Below are 22,180 nucleotides of genomic sequence, written 5' to 3'. Positions count from 1 at the left end.
ATTAAAACTATGTAAATAAGAGCATTATGTAGAAAGCCACGAAAATAGCTTATCTACGTTACTGCACATTTGTTGCAGTGATTATGACCAGTAGATGGAGCTGTCACACACTACCTGTAATGCTGATTTGTTCACATTTTAAAAGACACGTTAATATTTTGAGCAGTATTGATGGGTTTCATTAGAGAACAGTAATATTTCAGTTTACAGCCCTGAAAAACATGTCCCAGTGCACAGTTCCTCTAAATTTAAATAATTCTTGGCAGTCTAATGGATTATCAATCATTATTCTACGCTGGTCAACAGGGAAGCAACACATTATAATGTGACGTAATATAAATGCTATTGTGGAAATATGGGGGGAAAAATGTTTAATGTAGAACAATTAAACAAAACAATGATGCATGATACAATCTATAATTAACATCCTTCAAATACAGTCCTTTATCTGTGACAAGAAATTTCACTTGCTTGAAAGTAGTATTTTTCATAATAAAAAAATATTACCTATGAAAGCAAAAAACAAAGCAAAGAAAAACATTTGTTTTACAGTTTAAATAAAACATGGAGGAATAGAAGATCCACAAACAGTAGAACCACACCTGTGCTACCACTCAGACCAAGCATCTCCAGTGAGCCAAATATGTAGAATTTTAAACATGTTAATGAAGGGACTGAAGCACCAGAGGTGTTAGAGGAGAATCAAGTGTTTAGTCCTGAACCATGTGCTCTAAAGCTGTAGTGGGGGCTGGAACTGTCTGTACTGTGGTCCATGTTCCCCAAAACGAGCCCCTATTAAAATCCCTGTTTTGTAGAACACTGCTGTGTTCTGAGATCTCAAAACATTCTTCTTGGTTCCGCGTCCTAGAGTTCCGTCGCCGGACCCCACTCCATGTCGTCGATTTCCTCGTCGTCGTCGTCAGAGCTGTCGCTGCCGCGGATCTGCGTGCGTCGGTACTGGAGGGCCTGGTGGTGGGCCAGCCTGGTCAGAGGGAGGGGAAGAGGAAAAACAAAATAAGTGATCCCCTAATTATCAACCTTTATTCTGGTGGGGTTATATTCTGAGAGCAATGTGGAGGGAAATGCCTACACAATGAATTGTGTCTTCTTTTGCGGGGCTTCGGCCTGCGGTTCAGCTGAACGAGTCTGGAAAACACAAAGAAAAGTAGATTTAATAAGAGCATCGGCAAGGAAACATACTTTCTGCAGTTTATAGTGTTCATTATTGAGGTTTATTGCCAACATTCTGTTCACTTGTCACATTTAATTTTTCTTTTGGTTTTTTTATTTTTATTTTTTTGTTTTTTTATCAGATTTTCTGGCTTATATCTAAAGTTTATTGTACATTACCATTTTTATTTTATTTTTTCTTATCTGTAGGTTTATCTTTCTGGTTCACTGTCAGATTTATTTTATTAGTTGTTGGACATGATTTTTTATTTTATGGATCTCTCTCTCAGCAGTAGACTATTGGTTTTATAAAACCAGAACTGTTGACTGCAGAAGATTTGATCAATTTGGAAAAATGTACGGATCAATAAAATCAGACCTATAACTACACGATCAAATCTGATTGTAGACCTCCTTCTTGAATGAGGCCCATTGTTTTGTTTTAAAAATGCATCAAACAGAAAGCTTCTCCTTCCACCATCAGGGGAAGGATGACCTCTGTACCTCCTGCAGTTTGTCCTCGATGGCGGACAGCGAGGCGGGCGTGGGGCTCTCGGGCTCCACCTGGGCGCTGTAGGGCTCGTAGTGCAGTGTAGTTGGGTCGGGGGCAATGAAATCCGGGGGTGTGTCCGACGGTGTTGTTGGGGGGACCGGCTCAGTGGCGCTGAAGTCCGAGTCCGTGTAGCTCCGGTGCGAGCGGCTCTCATCTGGGTCTATGACGGCGCTGGCGCTGGGCGGGCTGGAGTCCCGCCGCTGGGTTGACCGCAGCTCGGGGACGAGCATCAGGGGCGGGACTTCTCTGAGGGAGTAGGTCTCGGCGTGGGGTTCTGGGCCCATGTCCAGGTCGGAGTCGGGCAGCTGGAAGGTGGGCTCGGAGGAACGGGCCAGGGCACTGGTCGTCCTGGGGTGGATCCGCGAGGGCCGGGCGGTGTCCTGGCTTGGGAAGGCCTCGTCCAGGTCCTCGTTGTCGGTGTAGACCTCACCGTCGGTGAAGGCCTCTCCGTCCGTGTCCTCCAGGTCGCTGGCGGCGCTCAGGTAATCGGAGTGGGTCCGGTCCAACGCATCCAGGTCCTGCTCTCCACCACTCTCCAGCTGGGAAGAGACAAGGGAACTGTGTTTACCTGTGTCCAGAAGAGCAGAACAACTAAAATATACTGGCATTTTGTTTAAAAGGACCTTATAGGCATCACTTTGAGTTTGAGGCTGTTTACTACTCAGCACATTTTTCAAAAATTATCAAAATTAAAATCTTAAAATCTCCAGCAACCCATATTTGTGAAGCAAAAGTGACTTCATTTTGCCATATTTTGAATTTGTTAAAGCAATGGTGCTTCCACCTTTTCAAATGGACAAAATACAGCAAAATAAAGTAAATTTGACAAAAATATGTATTGCCATCCCCTGGTCAACATTTCCTTTTTAACAGTAATCACTACATATTTACAAAACTTCATGTAGTATCATATTTTTGGGGGCTTTCTGAAATGTGAATCACCTGGAGGTAAAATGAAAAATTATTATTTCAAGATGGAAGTTTATTTTCCCTGTGTGTTGTGCGTTCCTCACCGTGACCTCAGACACCCAGACTGGCTTGGCCTGCTGGTGGCGGATCTTGTCTTTTAGGCTCTCATACCAAACACCGGAGCTGGGCTGCAGGTCAATACGTGCTGGAACAAAGGCGGGGACATAAAATATTGAGATTGCAAAACCAACAACCTGTGGGCTAGAACGAAAAAGACAGAGCGGTAGGAAGAAAGAAGCTGCCGACAAATGGAACAACCATTAGCAATCAAACAAATGTTCTGAATGTGAGTTTAAAACAAATATACGTTTTGAACTGTTTCAGTGTTAAATCAGATATACCGGAGAACAGATGGCTGCAGTGCTTCCTCATCTTCAGCGCCTGGGCATACAGGCGCCTGGAGCTCTTGTTGGAGTCGGGGCTGTAGCGCTGCCTCATGGCCTTCACGTCCTTACGGCTGTGCGGGTCCAGGAATAGAACCATGGGGTGGTACTGGATGTAGTTCAGCCGCTCCACCGCAGTGGGAGTGATGTCCAGCAGTGGGTGCTTGTCCTGGAAATGGAAGGAAAGGGAAACAACAACATGTTGTGGCTCAGTAACAGTAAATATTGAGTAGATCTTTTGAGCTAATATTCAATATCTTTGAATGTCAGATGCTTGAATGTTGACACTCTGTTTATAGTTTATTTTATACATTACCAAATCTACATTTCTTATTTTGTATTTCTATTCTATTTTGGAGAGCCCTGAAAACGTCACTCGGGTGACGTGTGGCAGGCGGATCTTCTACAGTTTTACATCTGGAAAGTATTTTTTTACATTAATGGTTTATTATGTTAATAGGAGGTTATGAAGTTGGCAGCTCTAACATGTAGGCTATTCTCAGAAATAATTGTAAACAAATTCAGTGCTCACCTTCTCAGCTATCCTCCTCACGGTGTCCAGTTTAATAACAGTAGATCCTCCGTCTCCCCCACCGCTACGAGGCACCATGTCTAAAAAAAACAATGATGTTCCACAAGGGACATGAATACGGTACACGACCTGTAAACATGGATGAAATGAACATCACAACTTAATTTTAAAAAGCTAGTTAAGGTCACCACCAACCTGCCACTTCATATTCATCAGGCATCTCTCTGACCAGCTTCTCCATGGCGATATCGTTCAGAGGACCCAGGATGACGATGGGCCGCTTGAAATTAGCTGGAAGAACATAAGTTTCACAGGTGTTAAAAATAATATCAGGATGTACAGTCTGGTGGTCTATAAAAACAACAAACCACAGATAGTGAGCCACACTCACTATCTGTAATACCATTTAATATTATGACCAGGATTAATGTGTTTTATCAGAACAGTCAAAAATTAAAGAGGTATTCCGCATGAGAGTAGCAGAATACTTCCTTTAATTTCATATTTTGTGTCAAATCAGACTGAGATAAATTAACGCCCACCTTCTCTGAGCAGAACCTTCTCGTAGGCTGGGAATTTGCCCTGGATGGTGAGCTGCAGTAGGTCGTCGCGGGTCCTGCGCACATTTTTTTTGTTCCCTCTGAGCCCCCGTAGCTTCCAGAATTCGGCTCTGGGTCCAGACACTTGTTTCTCTCCACTGGAGCGCTGAGTCTGCTCCACACTGGCCAGGTTCTCAGCTCTGAGGGTGGGGGAAGAAATGAGTATCATACATCTGGAGTAATAACTTCCCCTGGAATATAGTTACACGTTAGTGTACAATAATCTCAAATTAAATGTTGAATTAAAACCGTAAGGCTAGGCAATATGGAGAGAACTTTGTTCTTTCCATATTGGTTGTTTGCAATCTCAATATTTTATGTCCCCGCCTTTGTTCCAGCACGTATTGACCTGCAGCCCAGCTCCGGTGTTTGGTATGAGAGCCTTAAAGACAAGATCCGCCACCAGCAGACCAAGCCAGTCTGGGTGTCTGAGGTCACGGTGAGGAACGCACAACACTCAGAGAAAATAAACTTCCATCTTGAAATAATACATTTTCATTTTACCTCCAGGTGATTCACAATTCAGAAACCCCCCAAAAATTAGATACTACATGAAGTTTTGTAAATATGTAGTGATTACTGTAATTCCGATTTGTCCCCCGCCCCCATCTCTATTTTTTTTATTTTAAGAGCTTTCTATATGCATATTTTGTGAGCTTTTTAGATTACAAATTACACTATATAATGTCTTAATTCATTTTATCCTCAAAATATTCTAAAGCACATTCTATTTTCAGATCGTGAACGTGAGCATCAGAACTGGACTATGGGGCAGTGCAAGAAGGTGGCCTGGTCTGATGAATCACGTTTTCTTTTACGGCTGGGGTGAGGGTCCGATCCGATTGAGCATCTGTGGGATGTGCTGGAACAACAAGCCCATTCCATGTGGGCCCCACCACGCACATACATATATATCCCTTTAACCTGGTTTGGTTTGGGATGGTTCCTTTGTCCAGCTCGTGCAGGTCGTTGCCCATGCGTATGGCCAGCCAGTGGCCCAGCTTCCCCCGGTGCATGGTGTCCACAACACGGAAAACTTCACCCCGTGTGAAGCTCAGCCCCACTGTTCCCTCCGCCTCGTGGTCGAAGTGCGTGCGGATGTAGAAGTTGTCCCCGAGGTTCGATTTCAGGATTTTCTTGTACACTGAGGGGGGTGATAAGAAATACATGTCAAATGGGGTTGAAAGTAAGTTTTTGTTTTGAATAGGTCGAAAGAGGCATGTTTAAAATGACACTTAAACCTCTCTGCAATTTTATTGTCTTAAATCTGTTTTTAAGCTTCTTCTTTCTTTCATACAATGTCCATTATGCCTTATGTAAAGCACTTTGAATGGCCCTTTCGTATATGTGCTGTATAAATAAACTAGCCTTGCCTAAATATCAGACAGACACACCCAGAGTCACCAAACTTCATTTTGTACTCACGGTCCATCTTGTTCTGTGTGCGGATTTCCACCTGCTCCCCACTCCTGATGCTGAGGAGGAAGTTGGCCGCCTCCTCTCGAGTGAAATGACCGAAGTCTACTTTATTTACCTAGAAATGAAACCAAAACTATATATATATATATATATATATATATATATATATATATATATATATATATATATATATATATATATATATATATATATATATATATATATATCTATATCTATCTATAGATATATATATATAGATCTATCTATCTATCTATCTATATCTATATCTATATATATATATATATAGATATAGATATAGATATATAGATATATAGAGAGAGCAAGAAAACAACCACAGGTGCCATTTTTGACCCATCGCACGCTAACACCCCTCTTAGGAGTATTACAACACTGCAGATCTTCACCTGCATGATCTGGTCTCCCTCTCTCATGCCTTGCTCCTGGGCAGGGCTGTTGGGTTGGACTCCGCCCACAAAGATGCCAACATCGTTACCCCCTACCAGCCTCAGACCAACGCTGCCCTCCTTGACAAAGGATACAGTGTTCAGGTCTGAGCTGTACCTGAAGAGTGAGACGTTTAAGGATAATTGAGATACATGTATGTATTAACTACTAATAATAAACCCAAATATAGCTACATAAATTAATTCCGAATTGTAGATGAGGGCGCTCACCCTAGGTTGGGTGTGGGGTAAGAGTCTGGAGGCAGAGAGTAGATCGGTTCTTCTACTGGTTTGGCTGAAAGAGAAAGACGTCAAACTCTGTAATTCAATTCAAGAGGAAAGACAGATGCGACCAAAATAAAAGGTACAGTTAAAAGTGACACTAACAGTAGACGGGAGGGTTGTTCTTCACTGAAATCCCAGACCTCACGGTGCCAGTTCCATTGCCAGCAGAACGAACTCTACAGAGAGGAGAGGAAATTATGGCTGGTTCCAAAGTGAAACAACATTGGATATGCATTGATTTTAAAATCTTTATTTCGTGTTAATTCAAAATATTCCACTAACTTTCAGAAGTGGCTGGAAGCCATACAACAGCTCTTGGGTGCCAAGACTGACAAAATGGTTGTTGAATTGGAATCATTCATTCAATTCAGTGATAATGATCAGATATAATTATGATCCATATTTCAATGTTGTCACTTGTTTCACTATTTTGACAGAGTAGGTCAATGTGAATAACAGGATCACAAATTTTCCTTGGTGGAAGTTTCCAAACATAAAAAAATAAAGGGAAAAAACATTTTCTCAACATACCAAGGTAAACTAGGTTTATTTAGTTGTTGTTTTTTTTACCATATGAAAAGTTGTTGACAACGAGACAACCAGATAAGCAATATCCTAAATCTGGCAACAGTTTTTGTCTGGTCATGCATGTCTAAGATTCTAAATGGCAAGACTATTATTATAGGCATTGTTTTTCTTGCAAAATGTGCGATAGAAAGTACAACACAAGGTTCAGCTTGCGAGTTGTGCTGGGTTTGACTCACCCGTGGTTGCTCTCTCGCTCCGAGCTCCCAGATCTCCTGAGATGGGCTAGATGATCCGACTCTGAGGAATCTGCACAACACAACCACGTGGATCTCAACTGATCTAGAACTAACAAACTGCAAAGTAATGACAGAGTAACCGAGTACAGAACAGAGTCAGAGGAAGGAGCACAGACCGTCCTGAGCCGGTCTGGGGGGTGTCGGGGCTCGTCGAGACTCCTGCTTCACCGGGGCCGACATCATATTGGGGAGAACCCTGTGGGGGGGAGGGGGGGGGGGGGTTGCTTGGTGAGGAGGAATCTGCTGGAGAAAACTCAGGCTTCGCTCTGATTCTTAGTTGATCGAGTGAAGGTTCGATCTGTACAACATGCACAGAGAGAAAAAATGAAAAACACTAATTCTCTCAGACTTTATGGTTCCTGACCCTGGGTTAACTCAGGCCAAGAACAGTAAAAATGGTATGTAGGTTATTATTTATAAAATAATAATAAAATAAGCTAAAAAATTGCTACACGCATCAAAACAACCACAATCTGAACGGCATGGGATGATGATTTGAATTGTAATGCAATTTCTGTGTTACACCACATGTGACTGAACCATTTTGTGATGAAATCGTAGCAGGAAGTTTGAGGCCACGTGCAATTAGTGTGTTCAGAGAGTATTTGAATTGAGACGACTTTTTCCTCTACATTTTAAGCAGAGTAACCAGTTCAGCATTCTGTTCTTACTCTCCACACATCCGTACAATGAAACTCAAAATGAACTCGCATGAACTAGTTGTGGAGCAATCATAAGATATAATTAATTAACCAGGTAATCAATCAATTGATTAACACGTTTATCAGATTTGTATTATGCTGGATTCTAATTTCCACGCTCTCATTTTGAAACTGCAAATAAAATATCAAAATCCACGTGGCCCGAGAACATCATGCCGATGAAACCGTGTTTTGATGCTTCACCTGTAGCGATCTGCGACTTTGTGCGAGTTTCCGCTGTCGTTGGAGTCTCTCCGAGGGACGGACGCATAGCTGGCCTCTGACTCAGATTCTGAGACGGCTGTCCACAAAAATATACAAAATAAATCAATAAGCATTCCTGAAGGCTATTTATTTGTTGTGAATAACTAAAATTCTCATGATAATAAAAACAGTACTTGTGTTTTACTTCTTTGGAGCAATTGTTTGATACAAAACAGGGGTGTTAAACCACAGGCCCGCTACATGTTTATAATATATTGTTAAATCTGTGCTGCAAAATAATTGGAAACTATTTTATCTTAGGTTTTCAGTTTATAACTTTTTTTTATGATTCCATCATGTTTTTAGGCAATTCACAAAAGTAATTCAATGTAGAAAAAAATAAAGAAAAAACCTGGCCTGTCATTTCAGTTTTGAGACCCCTGATATAACATGTATTCAAGATTCAAGAGGTTTATTTGTCACACACATATACATACTTCCATGCAGTGAAATGTCAATGCAACACACCCGGTGATTATGCACAATATGTTTTAGACCTAACACAATAGCTCCCTAATTTCTACTTGACTAACTGACTGAATCAAACGGATTCCTATGTAATCATGATCAAATTAAAGCTCAAACTGTAAAATACATCCCATATTTCAATTCAAATACACGCACACCTTTTTGCGGTGGATTGCTGGCGGTGACACTGGGGGCAGACCAGCGGGGGGGCTCCACCGGGGGCTGCTGGGATAGCCCTGGGAGGACTCTGAAAAAGAAGACAGGGAGTGAGGGAGAGGAGGACGACAAATCTCAGTTACGTTTGGAAAGGGGGACCTGTGGCTGAAATGATGATTATTGATCAGAGGATGAATATTCACCTTATCGTGTATCGGGCTCGCTCTCTCTCTGATGGTAAACATCTTTACAACTGATCACAAAATCAAATTTTGCTGGATTATTGATTATTAGCGAGATTGTTGTTGATCTTGGGCTTGCTCGTGTTGCGTAATGAACGTAACCATGTTACTGATCATTTAGGTTTTTATAAACGACTGGCTACAGTAATGTTTGATCTAACTAACTAGCTGTCTCACCGACACATGGCCACATACAGTAGAGGGAGATGTTCAGTGTCATTCATTTTTATTTTATTGGTCAACAAAAAAACACCACAATATCAACAGAAAAAAAATCATCACGGGGTACACAGTCAAAACACAAATCAAATCAGATTGAACACCACGTCTAAAACACAAATAAATCAGTGAATCAAAACAGAATAAAAAATAAAATCACAATATTCACAACAATCAATTTAAATGATTATGGCAGATAAAAAGCTATTTGATTGTCTTTTTAAATAAGGGTATTTAAACTATGCACAATTTGTAAAGCGCCCGGTCCATGACATGATGTTTGGTGGCTCAGGGGTTCAGGGTTGACTTTGGGACAGACCCTCATCAGTACCTGTATCTATTTCGAGAGTCCTGGTTGTAGGGGATTCCCTGCCTTAGAGGGTGGCTGGAGCTGCCGTCAGACTCCGACTCAGAGTCTGGGGAAGCAGAGACAGAGGGACAGAATTATATACAGTACCTCACATAGATTTTCAAGCTATTGTCTGACCTCTGACCTCGTAGAGACGTGCTGATGTCATAACAGTTCAGAGATCAAGCAAAATTGAAACAGGCAAGATAAAGAATAATAAGACCTAGAAGAACAACAAGAAAAAGAAGACAATGAATATGAAAAAGATGAAGAACAACAAACAAGAAGACTAACAAGAACAATAACAATAAGAGCAACGAAAACAACGACAACAAGATCAAGGAGAACAACGAGAACAACAAGAAGACCAGCAAGAAGAACAAGAAAAATAAGACCAGCAAGAAGAACGAGAAGAAGAACAAGAAGAATCAATGAGAACAACTAGAAAAACAAGAAGGAGACCAGCAAGGTTCTTGTCCTTGTTGGTCTTCTACTAATATTGCCATGGGCACCAGAACCAGAAGAACAAGAATAAAAACACAAACAAGAAGAAAAGAACAAGAACCAGAAGGTGTGTTCTGACCTGGGGGTGGGACTCTGACAGGGGAGTTGACTCTGCGGGGAGGCTCCTGGCGAACCATGATGGGGGAAGCCCTCATGGAGGGGAGGGGAAGGTCAGGAAGAACCCTGAGGATAAGAGAGAAGAACAGAACATGGTAAGGACAAGATGGTTAGAAACTCAGGAGGTGAACACGGTGATGTTATTCAATACAACCACATTTGCCGTTATTTTGAGGTGAGATGTTTCTCTTTTTTCCTCCCCAATAAAGGTATCAACCTTCCCCCAAACAAGTGGCTGTTCAGCCTCTAATTATAACCTCAAAGCAAAGGTAGAAGGTGTAGCTGGGGGGGGGCACAACAACAGATGGCAAATTTTACTTCCTGACTTTGTGATTTGCTGGTGTAATAATTAATGTCTGTCTGAAATAAATATGAGATTGCATATAAAACAAAAAATAAAAAAAATAAAAATCAAATAAAAAATACCATAGCCTCCCTAGAATTAGATGTCTCCTATTTTGTTGATATTAATTCATTTTAAGTAATATATTATCATATTGTATTATAGTGTAATGTGACTGTAGGCATAGCAGGCAGCAAGGCAGATGTTGTTTGTATTCCTAGAACTGTCACAATCAGTACATAATCACCTGATAAATAATTTTTTTTAGCAAATCCTGATCACTTTGCTGAAAAACCTTAGATTCCATAATCTTACGTTTCCAATCAAATTTATGGGGATTTTAAAGCCAATGTTGCATAAATGAATAAAATGCAAATGTAATGCCTTTTCATCAGGTGAGTGGAGTAAAATGAACTATTGACTCAAATTTTTTTGTTCCAATGTTAACTGTCAACAAATCACTCTTCCTCATATGCTGGATGTGTATTATAATACTGTTATAATATAAACAGATAACTCAATTGTTAATCACAATTATTCCTATGCCAATCATCAAAAATTTCAGGAATGGGACAGCCCTACCACGGCCCCTCTGCTCCACCGACTTTTTTTTTATGTTAATTCACTTACACTCCAAATGGAGAGTCCCCCTCACACATTTGGAAAGTTTGGGCTGAGGCAGAATGGTTTAGGCTCTTACTTGTATCTGGAGTTTAGGCGGGGGCTCTCCCTCCGCGCAGGAGGGGACACGCTGCGATCTGAGTCCGACTCGGAGACAGGTTTTCGAGGCCTTGATGCGGCAGAGGAGGTGCGGGGCGGGGCCATGTTGTGGACTACAGGGGAGGCCCGTGGGTTGGGCAGGGTGGACATACCCGACAGAGTCCTGGAGAAAGATAAATAACAAATTATATCATCTTCCATTTCATCATGCGATTTAATGCGTGACTTTCACAGTTTTGAATATAAAGATGTTGTGCGTAGTTGGGAGTGAGATACACTAAATCAGAACCTACAGTGTCTCGTCTAGCTAGGTTTCCCACTAATTCTTAATAGCAATCCGAATTACCAATTAGCATTTTAACATTTTGAACAAATTTCAATTTGTGGATAATCATTATAGCGGCTCAAGCAAGAAATTCTATTAATATTGATTGATTGATATTTTTGATTAATTAAAAAATGTTGTGCAACTGAATTTTCATGAATCATTCTATCATATGTACACTTCCATTGTAACAATCACTAAGGAGTCTGCATAACCAGCTTCCTATCACACCGGTATTTGCTGGAGTTGTCCCTCATGTCGGGGCTGTCTCGGTCTCTCCTGACCGGAGGAGGGGAGGCGCTGCGGTCCGACTCAGAATCAGGTGGAGCTGCAGAAACAATATCACATGTCAATTTGTAAATGTTAATTTGGGTTGCTTTCTCAGTGGGACGCCGAACCATTACAGAAAAAGCAAGCTGTTCTGCTTAAACAGTAGTTTCTATGAGTTCGGCTTATACTGTTTTTACTAAAATTAGCGGGTTGACCCCCCCCCTAAAAATGGGTGATTTACAGCTTCCTCATTGCCAGGAGAAATGCCGTTTTTTTCTGGTGCATCACGTTTGACATCATGAATACGTTGGAAAGGGGTGTGTCATGTCCCAGTGTGATTGGAAATAAAACAGTAGAGGAGACAGCAACTTAAAAAAAAATAACATAAAAATGTAAAACTTGGGGGGGAATTGATCCGTTCAAAAGAATTGGATCGTTCATTTGGATTCTAAATGGGATATGAAATGATCAAATGATAAACGGATATTCCTGTCTATTTAAAATACGCCAGCGTCCGGAATTTCAACACGCATCTTACCGTGGAGGTAAAGGGGAAAAAATTAGCTAGTCGACCTGGATGTCCTGTTCACATCAGAGCCGATCAGAGGTGGAGCTGGTTAAAACCTGGGTCTATTGCAGGGTCATTTCACCTGGGACTGAGTTCCGGGTTTTTCCTTTCCCACTGATGACAAATGCCAGCCGATGTTAGCGGGTGTCTCCAGGTTTTTGGTGCCGTGGTAAAGTGGTACTATTCCTGGATTTCTCACGAGGGCTCCAGTAAATCAATATTTTTCCAACTATCCATTCAATTTCAATATCTAGGCCTCTAAGAACCTCTGAGAATCACTGTGACTCAACCACTGTTTGTTTGAGCACACAAATGAATGAATGAATGAACGAGCTTTGTGAAGTCATAGTAAAAAGGAGTTTTTCTCTACAGGACTAACCTCTACGAGTGGGGTAAGCCTTGGTGTTTGGCCGGGTCAGGGTGGAGCGCACCGGGGAGGAGTCTCGGGACTTGGCTGGAGGAGGTGGTTCAGCTCGGGCTCTAATAAAGAAAAAAAAAGGTTCAATACAAAATATCTTAGAAATCTTAAATGTTCTGGTCATGATGGTTAAATTACAATGTTAATGCCCAAACAAGGAATTCTGGAAAAGCTGATTTTTTTTCCCCATGAAATAAGTCTGCGTTTTTCCTGAGCTTCATTGGAGGGCATTTCAATAAAAATATTAACACTAATACTAACACTAAATAAAAAATAAATAACATGATGGTGAGGGTGATGTGGACTCTGTATGTGTGTGCATACTTGCGCGTGCGCTTTTCTCTCGTAGGAGGGCGGGAAACTCTGTCTTTAGGAGAAGGAAGGTCTGTGTCCAGGTCTGAAATATCTGATCAGACAAAAATGAAAAACATCAAGACAAGATCATTAATACATTATTAGATTTAGATTATCAGATTTTGATGCACCACAGCATCAAAATCTGTGTTAATAATGTATCCAGCAGCACTACTTTCCTCTTAACCCCCTCTCTGTCATATCTCTCTTATTTTGTTAACCTTAATCTCAGTATTTTTATTTTGTCACCACACCAACCTTCCAGCTCAGAGCTACTGTCCCGGCGGCGGTCCTCTTCGCTGTTGGGGGCGCTGTCCTCCACCTCTGGGATGCTGACCAGGAACTTGCGGTCGTCCCGGAGGACCAGCATGGTCAGTTTTCCGCGGCTCTTTTCCACCAGGTGCTTCGTCTCCAGAAGCGACAGGTTTTCAGTCGTCATGCCGTTGATCTGGACGAAGACCAAGAAAATCGGTCCGAATTATGAGTGTTAGTCCAGTGATTCTCAACCTTTTACATATCAAGGACACTCAGTTAAGTACACATCAGGCCATGGACCCCATTTGATTAGATTTCATTATTAGATATGACTTAGTCCAAAATTCCACGCCTGTCTTTACTATGGTTAAGGAGATTACAGAGAAACTATGATTAAAACAGTCATTATCATAGATTCTCTAATGGTGCTAACGTCTGGTAAATGAAATAATGCCATGGTTTAACTATTAATCATTTTACTGGGGATCCCCTTAGAACCTCCTGAAGGACTCCTAAAGGTCCCCGGACCCCACGTTGAGAACCACTGTACTAAACATCCAGAATGGTACTTACAGAAAAAGGTGTTTAGTCAGTTGACTGGGCAAAGAATTAAGAAGCAATTGGATATACTAAAAAAACAAACAAAAAAAACCCAAAACAATTGTAAATGTTAAAATATAAAACATAATATGTTAATGCCATAGTACACAAAATATGTGGCAAATGTTTAAATGACTCATGCATACAATTTCTTGTCAATTCTTGAGGATGAAGACAGATCTTGGTATATAATTCAGATTATTAATCATTTCCTTCCCAGGTACTGATCACATATCATTATGGCTATATTATATTCCTTTACCTTGAGTATCAGGTCTCCCTCCTGCAGCGTTCCCTCCTTAGCAGCGAGCCCTGTGTCCGTCATGTGTTTAATGAAGATCTGGCTGCCAAGCTTCAGGCCGTACTCTGTGGACGGAACGACAGAAAACTGATGAAATCAGCCAATCAGAGCATCTGTACCATCACCTTAGAAGTACAGTACAGGCTCTGTGCATCCCTTAATGCAAAATCTTTATGCCCTGACTTTCATACACAAGTACACTTCTAAACACTTATATATTACATTTTTGTAACTGCCTTGCTAGATTTGTAATATTGTGATAATTTATGTTTTGCGTATTGCTGTAAGCTGGAAAAATAAGCTTGCATAAGGAATCATGGTTCTTTTTTCACAATTTTAAGTAGTCTGTTGATTTGTCCATTTAATGTTTGTAATGTAAAAAGCTCTCGCAAATATGGCGGAGATTCGTTTAATTTGCATTTCCTGGGGGGACTGCGTTGCTTTTGCTGTTCCTTCTTTGCCCTTTTTAATCCTGCCTCTGTAGCCCCTTGTACAGTAACCTTTATTATATTAATATTAGAAGTGTCACGATTCCCTAAATCCATGATGTGATTTGACTTTCGATTTTAAGGTCATGACTCGATTAAATTTAAACGTTTTTTTTTTCTCCAGCACTGACGGCTATGCCATTGACTTTTATTTGAATAATAACAATTATTATAAATAATAACAAAAATATGACAATATTTAAACACACCTAAATAGCCAACAGCTTTATTAAAACCATAGACTTTAATAAACAATAAGTTACTTACCATATCACACTACTTTAAAGTTACTCACTAAAATTAGCACAAAAAAATGAATGCAAATTTTCCCAGAGGGGAACGCTGGTAGTAAAAGGCAAATTACTACCTGTGTCTTGTCTTCTACATGGACTAAAATGCGATGAGCTCGGTTGTCAACTCAACTTATGCTTCTGCGTGACCGCCACATTGGAGTTGTCGAGATCCGCTGGTGGGTGGGTGCAGTGTGTGTTGAGGGATGCAGCGCAGCAGACCCCTCCGCAGGGCCGACCGCTGCTTGCCCAACTCCGAACCAAATTTCATGAAAGTCGGCTCGAAGCCGGGCGAGCCACAGTCGACTCCGGAGGGCATCCCCCAGCGCACACTGCATTTGTTTACCGGAGGTTCTTTACCGCCCTAATATGGTGACCAAGTCGAACAATATTACCCACAAAAATACGGCAGAGAATCGCGAACCTGCTTGTGAATTTGCACTTCGAAATCCAATGCTCATTTAGATCGTTTTTTGATATTGAATCGGAACAATGAATATACCAATAAAGACCTATTATCTTAGAATTTGTGAGACAACCTTGCTAGCTGCTTTGCCTAAAGTGACTTATGTATATTGAAGACAATATACAGTACATCAGCTCCCGCTCAGAGAGGCCCTCGGCATCCTTACCGTCAGTGAGTTTCTTTTTGATGAGCGTGGCTCTGATGGGTTTTTCGGCCATGTCCTGTTGCGGCAGCCTCTTGTACCCGGATGACAGCAGAGGCAGCGTGTTGCTGTTGCTGTGGCCGTTGCGTTCGGGCGTGGAGCTGCGTGCACGCGGCCGGTAGCGCCCCCTGTCGCTGCCGTCGGAGTATCGCCGCAGCCGGCGACTCGGGGGGTCATTGTCCAGCAGATTGGAGTGCGAAGCCGCGCGGGATGGCTTGGTAGTAACAGGGATCTGGATCTTACGGGGACGCTTCACCGTCTGGAGAGAGATGAAGGAAGAGGCAGAAAGAGAGACAAAGGAAGAGAAAGAAGGAAAGAAAAAAATGATGTAGAAATGATTTAATGGAAAAAGACCAGGAAATATCACGCAATATGTGAAGGTTGTTCTTCTCGTTCTCAGAATCTTCATCCTTTCTACCCTCCAATCTGAACCAACGAATGGGTGTGGCTGTTCAAACCACACCATCCCCTCACCACTAACTATGACCCCATTTTGAGGATTTCTGACTAATACTTCTTGCAAGATGTACTGGATAAAAGCATCTTCTAAATGCCAAAACAGACCATAAGCATAATCCAGCTATAAAAGGAAGGAATCTTTTTCTGTATGTCCTTTGATTATCTCGACAACCGTTCACCCCATGTACTTCATACATGACGGGTCTATTACTGGAGACCCACGGACGTACAGTGTCAAATTTAGTGGAATTTGGAAATGCGTAATATAAATACATTTTGAATAAACAAGCGAACAACGAGCCACTCAGTTCTGTGCGGCAGCGGGGCAGGGCTTTAGGAAGTGTATCGCTAGGGACCCAAGGATGTTCCCAACAGTCAGGTTTTGAACAGGCACTGCACTAGTCCACGATAAAATAAATGTTTAACTTTTTCCAACAGTCTGGGAAAGATATGGACACACTTTGCTGATAAGCAACACAGAAAGTAAATTCAAAATTGTATTATTTCAATGCTGTGCTGTATTCAAGTTAGCACTGGCACCGTACTCACAATGTTGGCAATCTTGCCACATGACTTGAGGTTCTGGATGGTGAAGTTAGAGTGGACGTTCTCCATCGACACCCCATTGACCATGGCGATGCGATCTTTGGTGCTGCAACGAAGAGAGATCAATATTAGCACATGTACATTTGATTATAAGTCACATTTGTCTTAATATTGAGCATTTCAAGAACCCTCAAACCACACAAGGTGCATTAGAATGAACTTACAACAGCCTCCCCATGGCCGGTCCATTTGGTAGCACGTCGGACACAACGATGTCCGTGTCACCGTTATCTGGGTGGGGCTTGTCCCTGCCACCGGAAACGGCAAAGCCAAAGCCCAGCTTGGGGTCCTGAAGGTATGAGGAGGAGGAGGAGGAGGAGGAGGAGGAGGAGGAGGAGGAGGAGAAGGAGGAGAAGCGGGAGAAGAAGAAGAAGAAGCGGGAGAAGACACAGAGAGAAGGGGATGGAAAGGGGAAGAAAAAATGAAGTGACATGTTGCAGATGATGCGATAGACAAAGAGCACATTCCTTCAGCATTCAACTGTATCACTGGGCTGCAGCAGGGTGTGTCTCGATGACATTCCTCCTGGTCTGTGCAGTGAAACCAAATAGTTTTGAAGAACAATCCAACTCAACCCGCCTCGCTGCACAATACCCACCGCAACAATGCTTCTAGTGCTTGTGTAGCACGCATTGTGGGTCCACTTTCGTTTTTTGGGGGGGGGGGGGAGATAGAGCCCGTCAGAAAGTCTGAACTCGAAACTCAACTTAGCAAATTAAACTAACCCAAAGCTAAAACACAAAGAAAAAAGAAGATAACTTACTTTGTTCAGGGTTATCGTGTGCTGCTCCCATATCGTCAACTCTTCCATGCCTGGCTTCTAAAATAATAATAATTTTAAAAGGGAACAAAAAGGGAAAGATAAATTCAAATAAATACATTTGGGGTTGGGGGATTAAAACATCTCAATTATGTTTCCTTGCACAAGTAAAACTGCACAATAGTTAAAAAATAACGACATAACATAAGAAAGACAGCAAGGATAACGTAAACCTTAAATTATTCTTTGCTACAGCTGAGTGAGGCTGTGTTTTTTGGCAGCTTGTGTGTGTGATAAAGATTCATTCCGATCCCAGCATGCTCTCACCTGTCTCATTCCTGTCCGACAGGTATGAGGGGAGGGACACACACACACACACACACACACACACACACACACACACACACACACACACACACACACACACACACACACACACACACACACACACACACACACACACACACACACACACACACACACACACACACACACACCTTATCTCCTGTTGGTGCAGATGACATTTGATACCAAGCACTTGTTCTTCGGTAAACAGATGTAAAAACACAATGTATAGACTGGTGTGTGTGTCTGTGCGCCTCTCACTCCCTCTCTCCTCTCTGTGGCTGCCATACAGAATGCAGTTACACATTTGTCATCTCACTTCACCAGTATGTGGAAGAGCCTTTGGCTAAACTAGTGTTGTGCCCGTTCAAAACCTGCCTGTTCGGAATGGGCTGCATTGTAGGAGTCGGGCGATCAATACCAAAAGTATCGATACTACTGATAGTACATCTCGTTTTGAAGATCGATTCTTGCGTCAATAAGGTCGAAGCCAAAAAGGGATCAGTTTCTCTCAATATATTTCCTCACTTGCGCGGTGCCCGTCACTGTGTGGAGAACAGTAGATCCTTTACTGCAGAAAAGCAATCAGTGAGAGTGATCCGCTGCGTCTCCCCGTTCACCACTTATTAAAACAAAACAAATAACAGTTTGTTTTAGGTGATTTTGGCCCAGGTATTACTTGGCCTTAGATCAAAACCAACATTTGAGGTATCGCCCACCCCTTCTGCACTGCTTAGAATGGGCTGTACTGCAGACATGAGTGACTCAGTCGCAGAGCCCTGAAGCCCCACCCCGTTGCTGCTGCACAGAGCAGAGGGGTTTTTGTTCGCATGTTTATTCAAAGTTTATTAATATTACAGGTGTCGCGTCTCCTAATTGCACCAAATTTGACACTGCACATCCGTGAACCCAGCAATACACCGTCAAGTGTGAGGTAGATCAGATGAACGGCTGTCGAGATAATCGAAGGACGTGCATATAATGTATGCATACATAGATTTCTTGCTTTGTCATAAGTGACTAGTGCAGTGCCCATTCAAAACATGCTGTTTGTGAATGTCGCGGCGACTTGCGGGAAAAAGACCAAAAACAAATTTAAAAAAAAAAAAAAAAAACACACCAAAGTCCACTTTTGGATAAAATCACTCTTCCTATAGACGCCGCACTTTTTTTATGCACCTGTCTCTCCAACTGTACCGACGGTGCATAGAGTGCGCCAGAGATCGTACGCCTGCACTCTGACGGTACAGGCGGCACCAACCGAGGTGCGATCGGTGCGCCTAAAATAGAGTGTTTTAATTTTAGATGTAGGTAATTTTATTTTACTTGGTTTCCTTGTGGAACGAAACAAGCACCCTGTGTAATGGGGACACATTCTCTGTCACTCTCTTACACCCCCCCCCGCCTCCCGTCGATGGTGTGCCTGGAGTGGCAAAATGGCTAGAGAGGCCCTGCATGCATGCATGCATACATGCATGCATACATACGTTTCTTCCTTTATTAATGAGATATCGAAGAAGTGTCACTTAAGCGCCGTCATGTCAGTGTTTTGTTTGCCTGAAAGAACATTTAACACATCTGCCGCTTAGATGGTACATTAATTTATGAGCCAACAAAGTTGAGGATGAGCTGCCAGTACTAAACCAAACCACCGCTTACCACTACAACCACACTATTATTACAGTTGCAGCAGCAACATACCGATCATGGCTGTCATTTCCCACATGCCGACACATTTCAAAACCCAACAACACACACAGGCAGGCGGGCAGGCTGTATATTTCATAGTGACAGGACGGCTGTTTGAGAGTACAAATGGAAAAAAAAAAAAAAAAAAAAAAAAGAAACAGGTAAAGCCGGCTACTTTGCTGTGGAAGACAGAGGAAACACTGTTCTAGTTAAACATCAAGTCATCAAGAACCAGGATAAAAAAAATGGAGGACATGTGGTGGCAATTTATAGATATTGCCTTAGAACAGCCAGCTATGTTGCCATGTCAATAAAATTGCCCTCCTGTTGTATTCCTGCTCGACCCAAAAGTCATAGATTTCCACTTCAATCAACTGCGGATAATCAACTGTGGATGGCAATGTACTGAACCCTGTGCCCTGAGGTAAACTCTTTGTTGACATGACCTGTTGATTACTTTGTCCAGAAAACAACCTACTAGTTCTCACAAAGTTCCGATTCTACGCTCACCGCCAAGGCTATCTCAGAGGGAGCCGTGAGGGAGCGACCAAGCTGCTGTGAGCTGGAAGAACTGTATGTAGGTATAGCATGATGTCAGAATCGCTGAGACACCTCGCCGCACCTCTTTGAGTGTACCGTTTTTCCGTTGGCTGCAACCTTCTAAAATAAACCTAGACTAAGACAAGTAGTTGTGATGTATTCAATACTTTATTGATTTGTCTCACACGTGGGACACTATTAGAAATTCCAAAGCGTGCTGTGGAATTTCCATGACAGACAGAAGTGTATGGAAGATTGTTGTATCAATCTAAAATCTACTAATATCATTTCTATTTAGAAGGAAACAATATTGAACTTAAAAAAAAAAGGCTGCGCTTTAAATGTGATTTAAAATTAATTGAACTGAAATCAATGTGTTCTTTAGTTGATTTATTTTAGCCTTTTCAATGTATCACCTGAAAATCATTTTTGTAGTGCTACACTCTATATCATTAATGTGATATAGGCTTAAATGTTGGCCATATAATCCACAATTAAAGGAAAATAGAAGACAACATATTTAGGTCAGGAAGGGTGACACAGATTAACTTTTACGGGCAGTAGTACAGGAGTGTCGTGTAGGACCTCGGAACAGTAAGCCGTTTGTTTGCCTGAGTTAATAATAAACAGAGATATACACACAAGGGCCCAGGGTTGATCCCTTATGAGACTCCCTGTCCGTGGAAACGCAGAGAGCTTGATGATGAATGGATTTTCTCAGCACACTCCAAGCTATTCCTCACAGCTGCACTGGCAGAAATAGCTTGGAGGTGATATTAGAGCTTTGTTCATTCCCGATTCGCACCTATTTCACACCTGGCTAAACCTGGTTTAGTCAGCCGTTTGCGTTCCATTCAGGTGCTTTCTCTAAGTTTGCTCCATGTTTAAGGCTTTTGGGGGACTTCTCCATGGCTTTGTTTATGGCTTGGGTTGCCGTCACTGGTTCATGTGAATTTGGACCAAGACCTTTAAAACTAGTTCTTAAAAAAAACAAAAACAAAAAAAACATTTTTAAACTTGAGATAACCAACTTTGGATCTCACCATCATACAATTTTTATAAGGGCTTTGATTACATATGGTGTTCTTCCTACATATCAAATCACTGTTTGTGTGTGAGCAACTTGAACTGTAATCTGTAATTCAGTGAGAGGTGAAGTATTCAAGCAGACAAGACAAAGGTCCTAGAACATCACACGCTCATCAAGGCGGGACGTGTCACATGATGCGATAAAAGTGGAAGAGCTGAAATAAAATGACAAATGACAAGAGCGATTATCTGACAAAAGGAAACACTTAGCTGATCAATGGATCAGCCATTGGTGAAAATATGGACCCAATATCATTGATTACACTGATGATCAAATGAGTCTTTCATTGATCAAATGTAATTTTCCACATCGGCTTCAATATCAAAGTGAAACAGAAAGAAAGTGTTTGTCAACATATAACATCCATCTGACTTTAAAGGAAGGGGAAGTATAAAGTATGCAAATACTGACGGTGCTATTTGTGTAGGGACATTCCTGAAAATTGTTGACGCAAGCTACTTAAACAGATTGTGCATCATATTGCAGAACATGCAATCCTATTGGTAATGTATCAAGACAAATAATAAAAAGTCAAAACACAAATGGGCTCAAACAAGTTAAAAACATGGGAAACACATGATGACGGCTTTGTGGAAGCCCTTAACGTTCTTTCTGAAGCTACTGAAACATTGGGTGTAAAGCCCTTAAAGTCATGAGATAAGTCTTAGGGTTGGTCTGAAATAAATGTAATGCCACTCTGCAGGTACTTTCCAGTAAGCTATACCCTAATAGATCCTAGGCCGACAACACTTTGTATTTCTCACTTCCTACTTACCCCTTGTTCTTTGAATCTCACTTCCATCTCCCACTGGGGTTTTAAGCCGCTCCTGCACACCTGCGGCGTTCTATACTCAGCAAACAAGCAGCTCTTTA

The 22,180-nt window shown here is 41.8% G+C and overlaps 1 protein-coding gene across 1 annotated transcript; it reads right to left on the bottom strand.

The window, feature by feature from the left end:
* Positions 1-216: 216 nt before the first annotated feature.
* tjp3 (tight junction protein 3) lies at positions 217-22,180 on the bottom strand. The gene is made up of 30 exons (XM_080011443.1): positions 22,083-22,180; positions 17,647-17,703; positions 17,048-17,172; positions 16,827-16,929; positions 15,783-16,077; positions 14,334-14,437; positions 13,475-13,664; positions 13,187-13,268; positions 12,824-12,924; positions 11,838-11,934; positions 11,262-11,444; positions 10,181-10,284; positions 9,580-9,664; positions 8,790-8,878; positions 8,104-8,200; positions 7,315-7,394; positions 7,139-7,208; positions 6,477-6,550; positions 6,321-6,384; positions 6,051-6,207; positions 5,632-5,740; positions 5,131-5,350; positions 4,150-4,346; positions 3,803-3,898; positions 3,608-3,687; positions 3,034-3,244; positions 2,737-2,837; positions 1,675-2,262; positions 1,091-1,146; positions 217-982 (listed from the first exon to the last, which is right to left on the bottom strand). Exons 1-30 carry the CDS (start codon positions 22,107-22,109, stop codon positions 865-867), a joined length of 3,960 nt encoding a protein of 1,319 aa, XP_079867569.1. The 5' UTR covers positions 22,110-22,180; the 3' UTR covers positions 217-864.

The sequence above is a fragment of the Zeus faber genome (assembly GCF_960531495.2).
Source record: "Zeus faber genome assembly, chromosome: 1".
In the NCBI taxonomy this organism is placed as follows: Eukaryota; Metazoa; Chordata; class Actinopteri; order Zeiformes; family Zeidae; genus Zeus; species Zeus faber.
This window is presented reverse-complemented; position numbering and strand designations above follow the sequence as displayed.

Coding starts and splice junctions, on each gene's coding strand:
- tjp3 (XM_080011443.1), bottom strand. CDS start 22,109: ATGGAAGTGAGATTCAAAGAACAAGGG. Junction 17,173..17,646: donor ACACGATAACCCTGAACAAA/GTAAGTTATCTT, acceptor TCATACCTTCAG/GACCCCAAGCTGGGCTTTGG. Junction 8,201..8,789: donor CAGCAATCCACCGCAAAAAG/GTGTGCGTGTAT, acceptor TTTTGTGGACAG/CCGTCTCAGAATCTGAGTCA.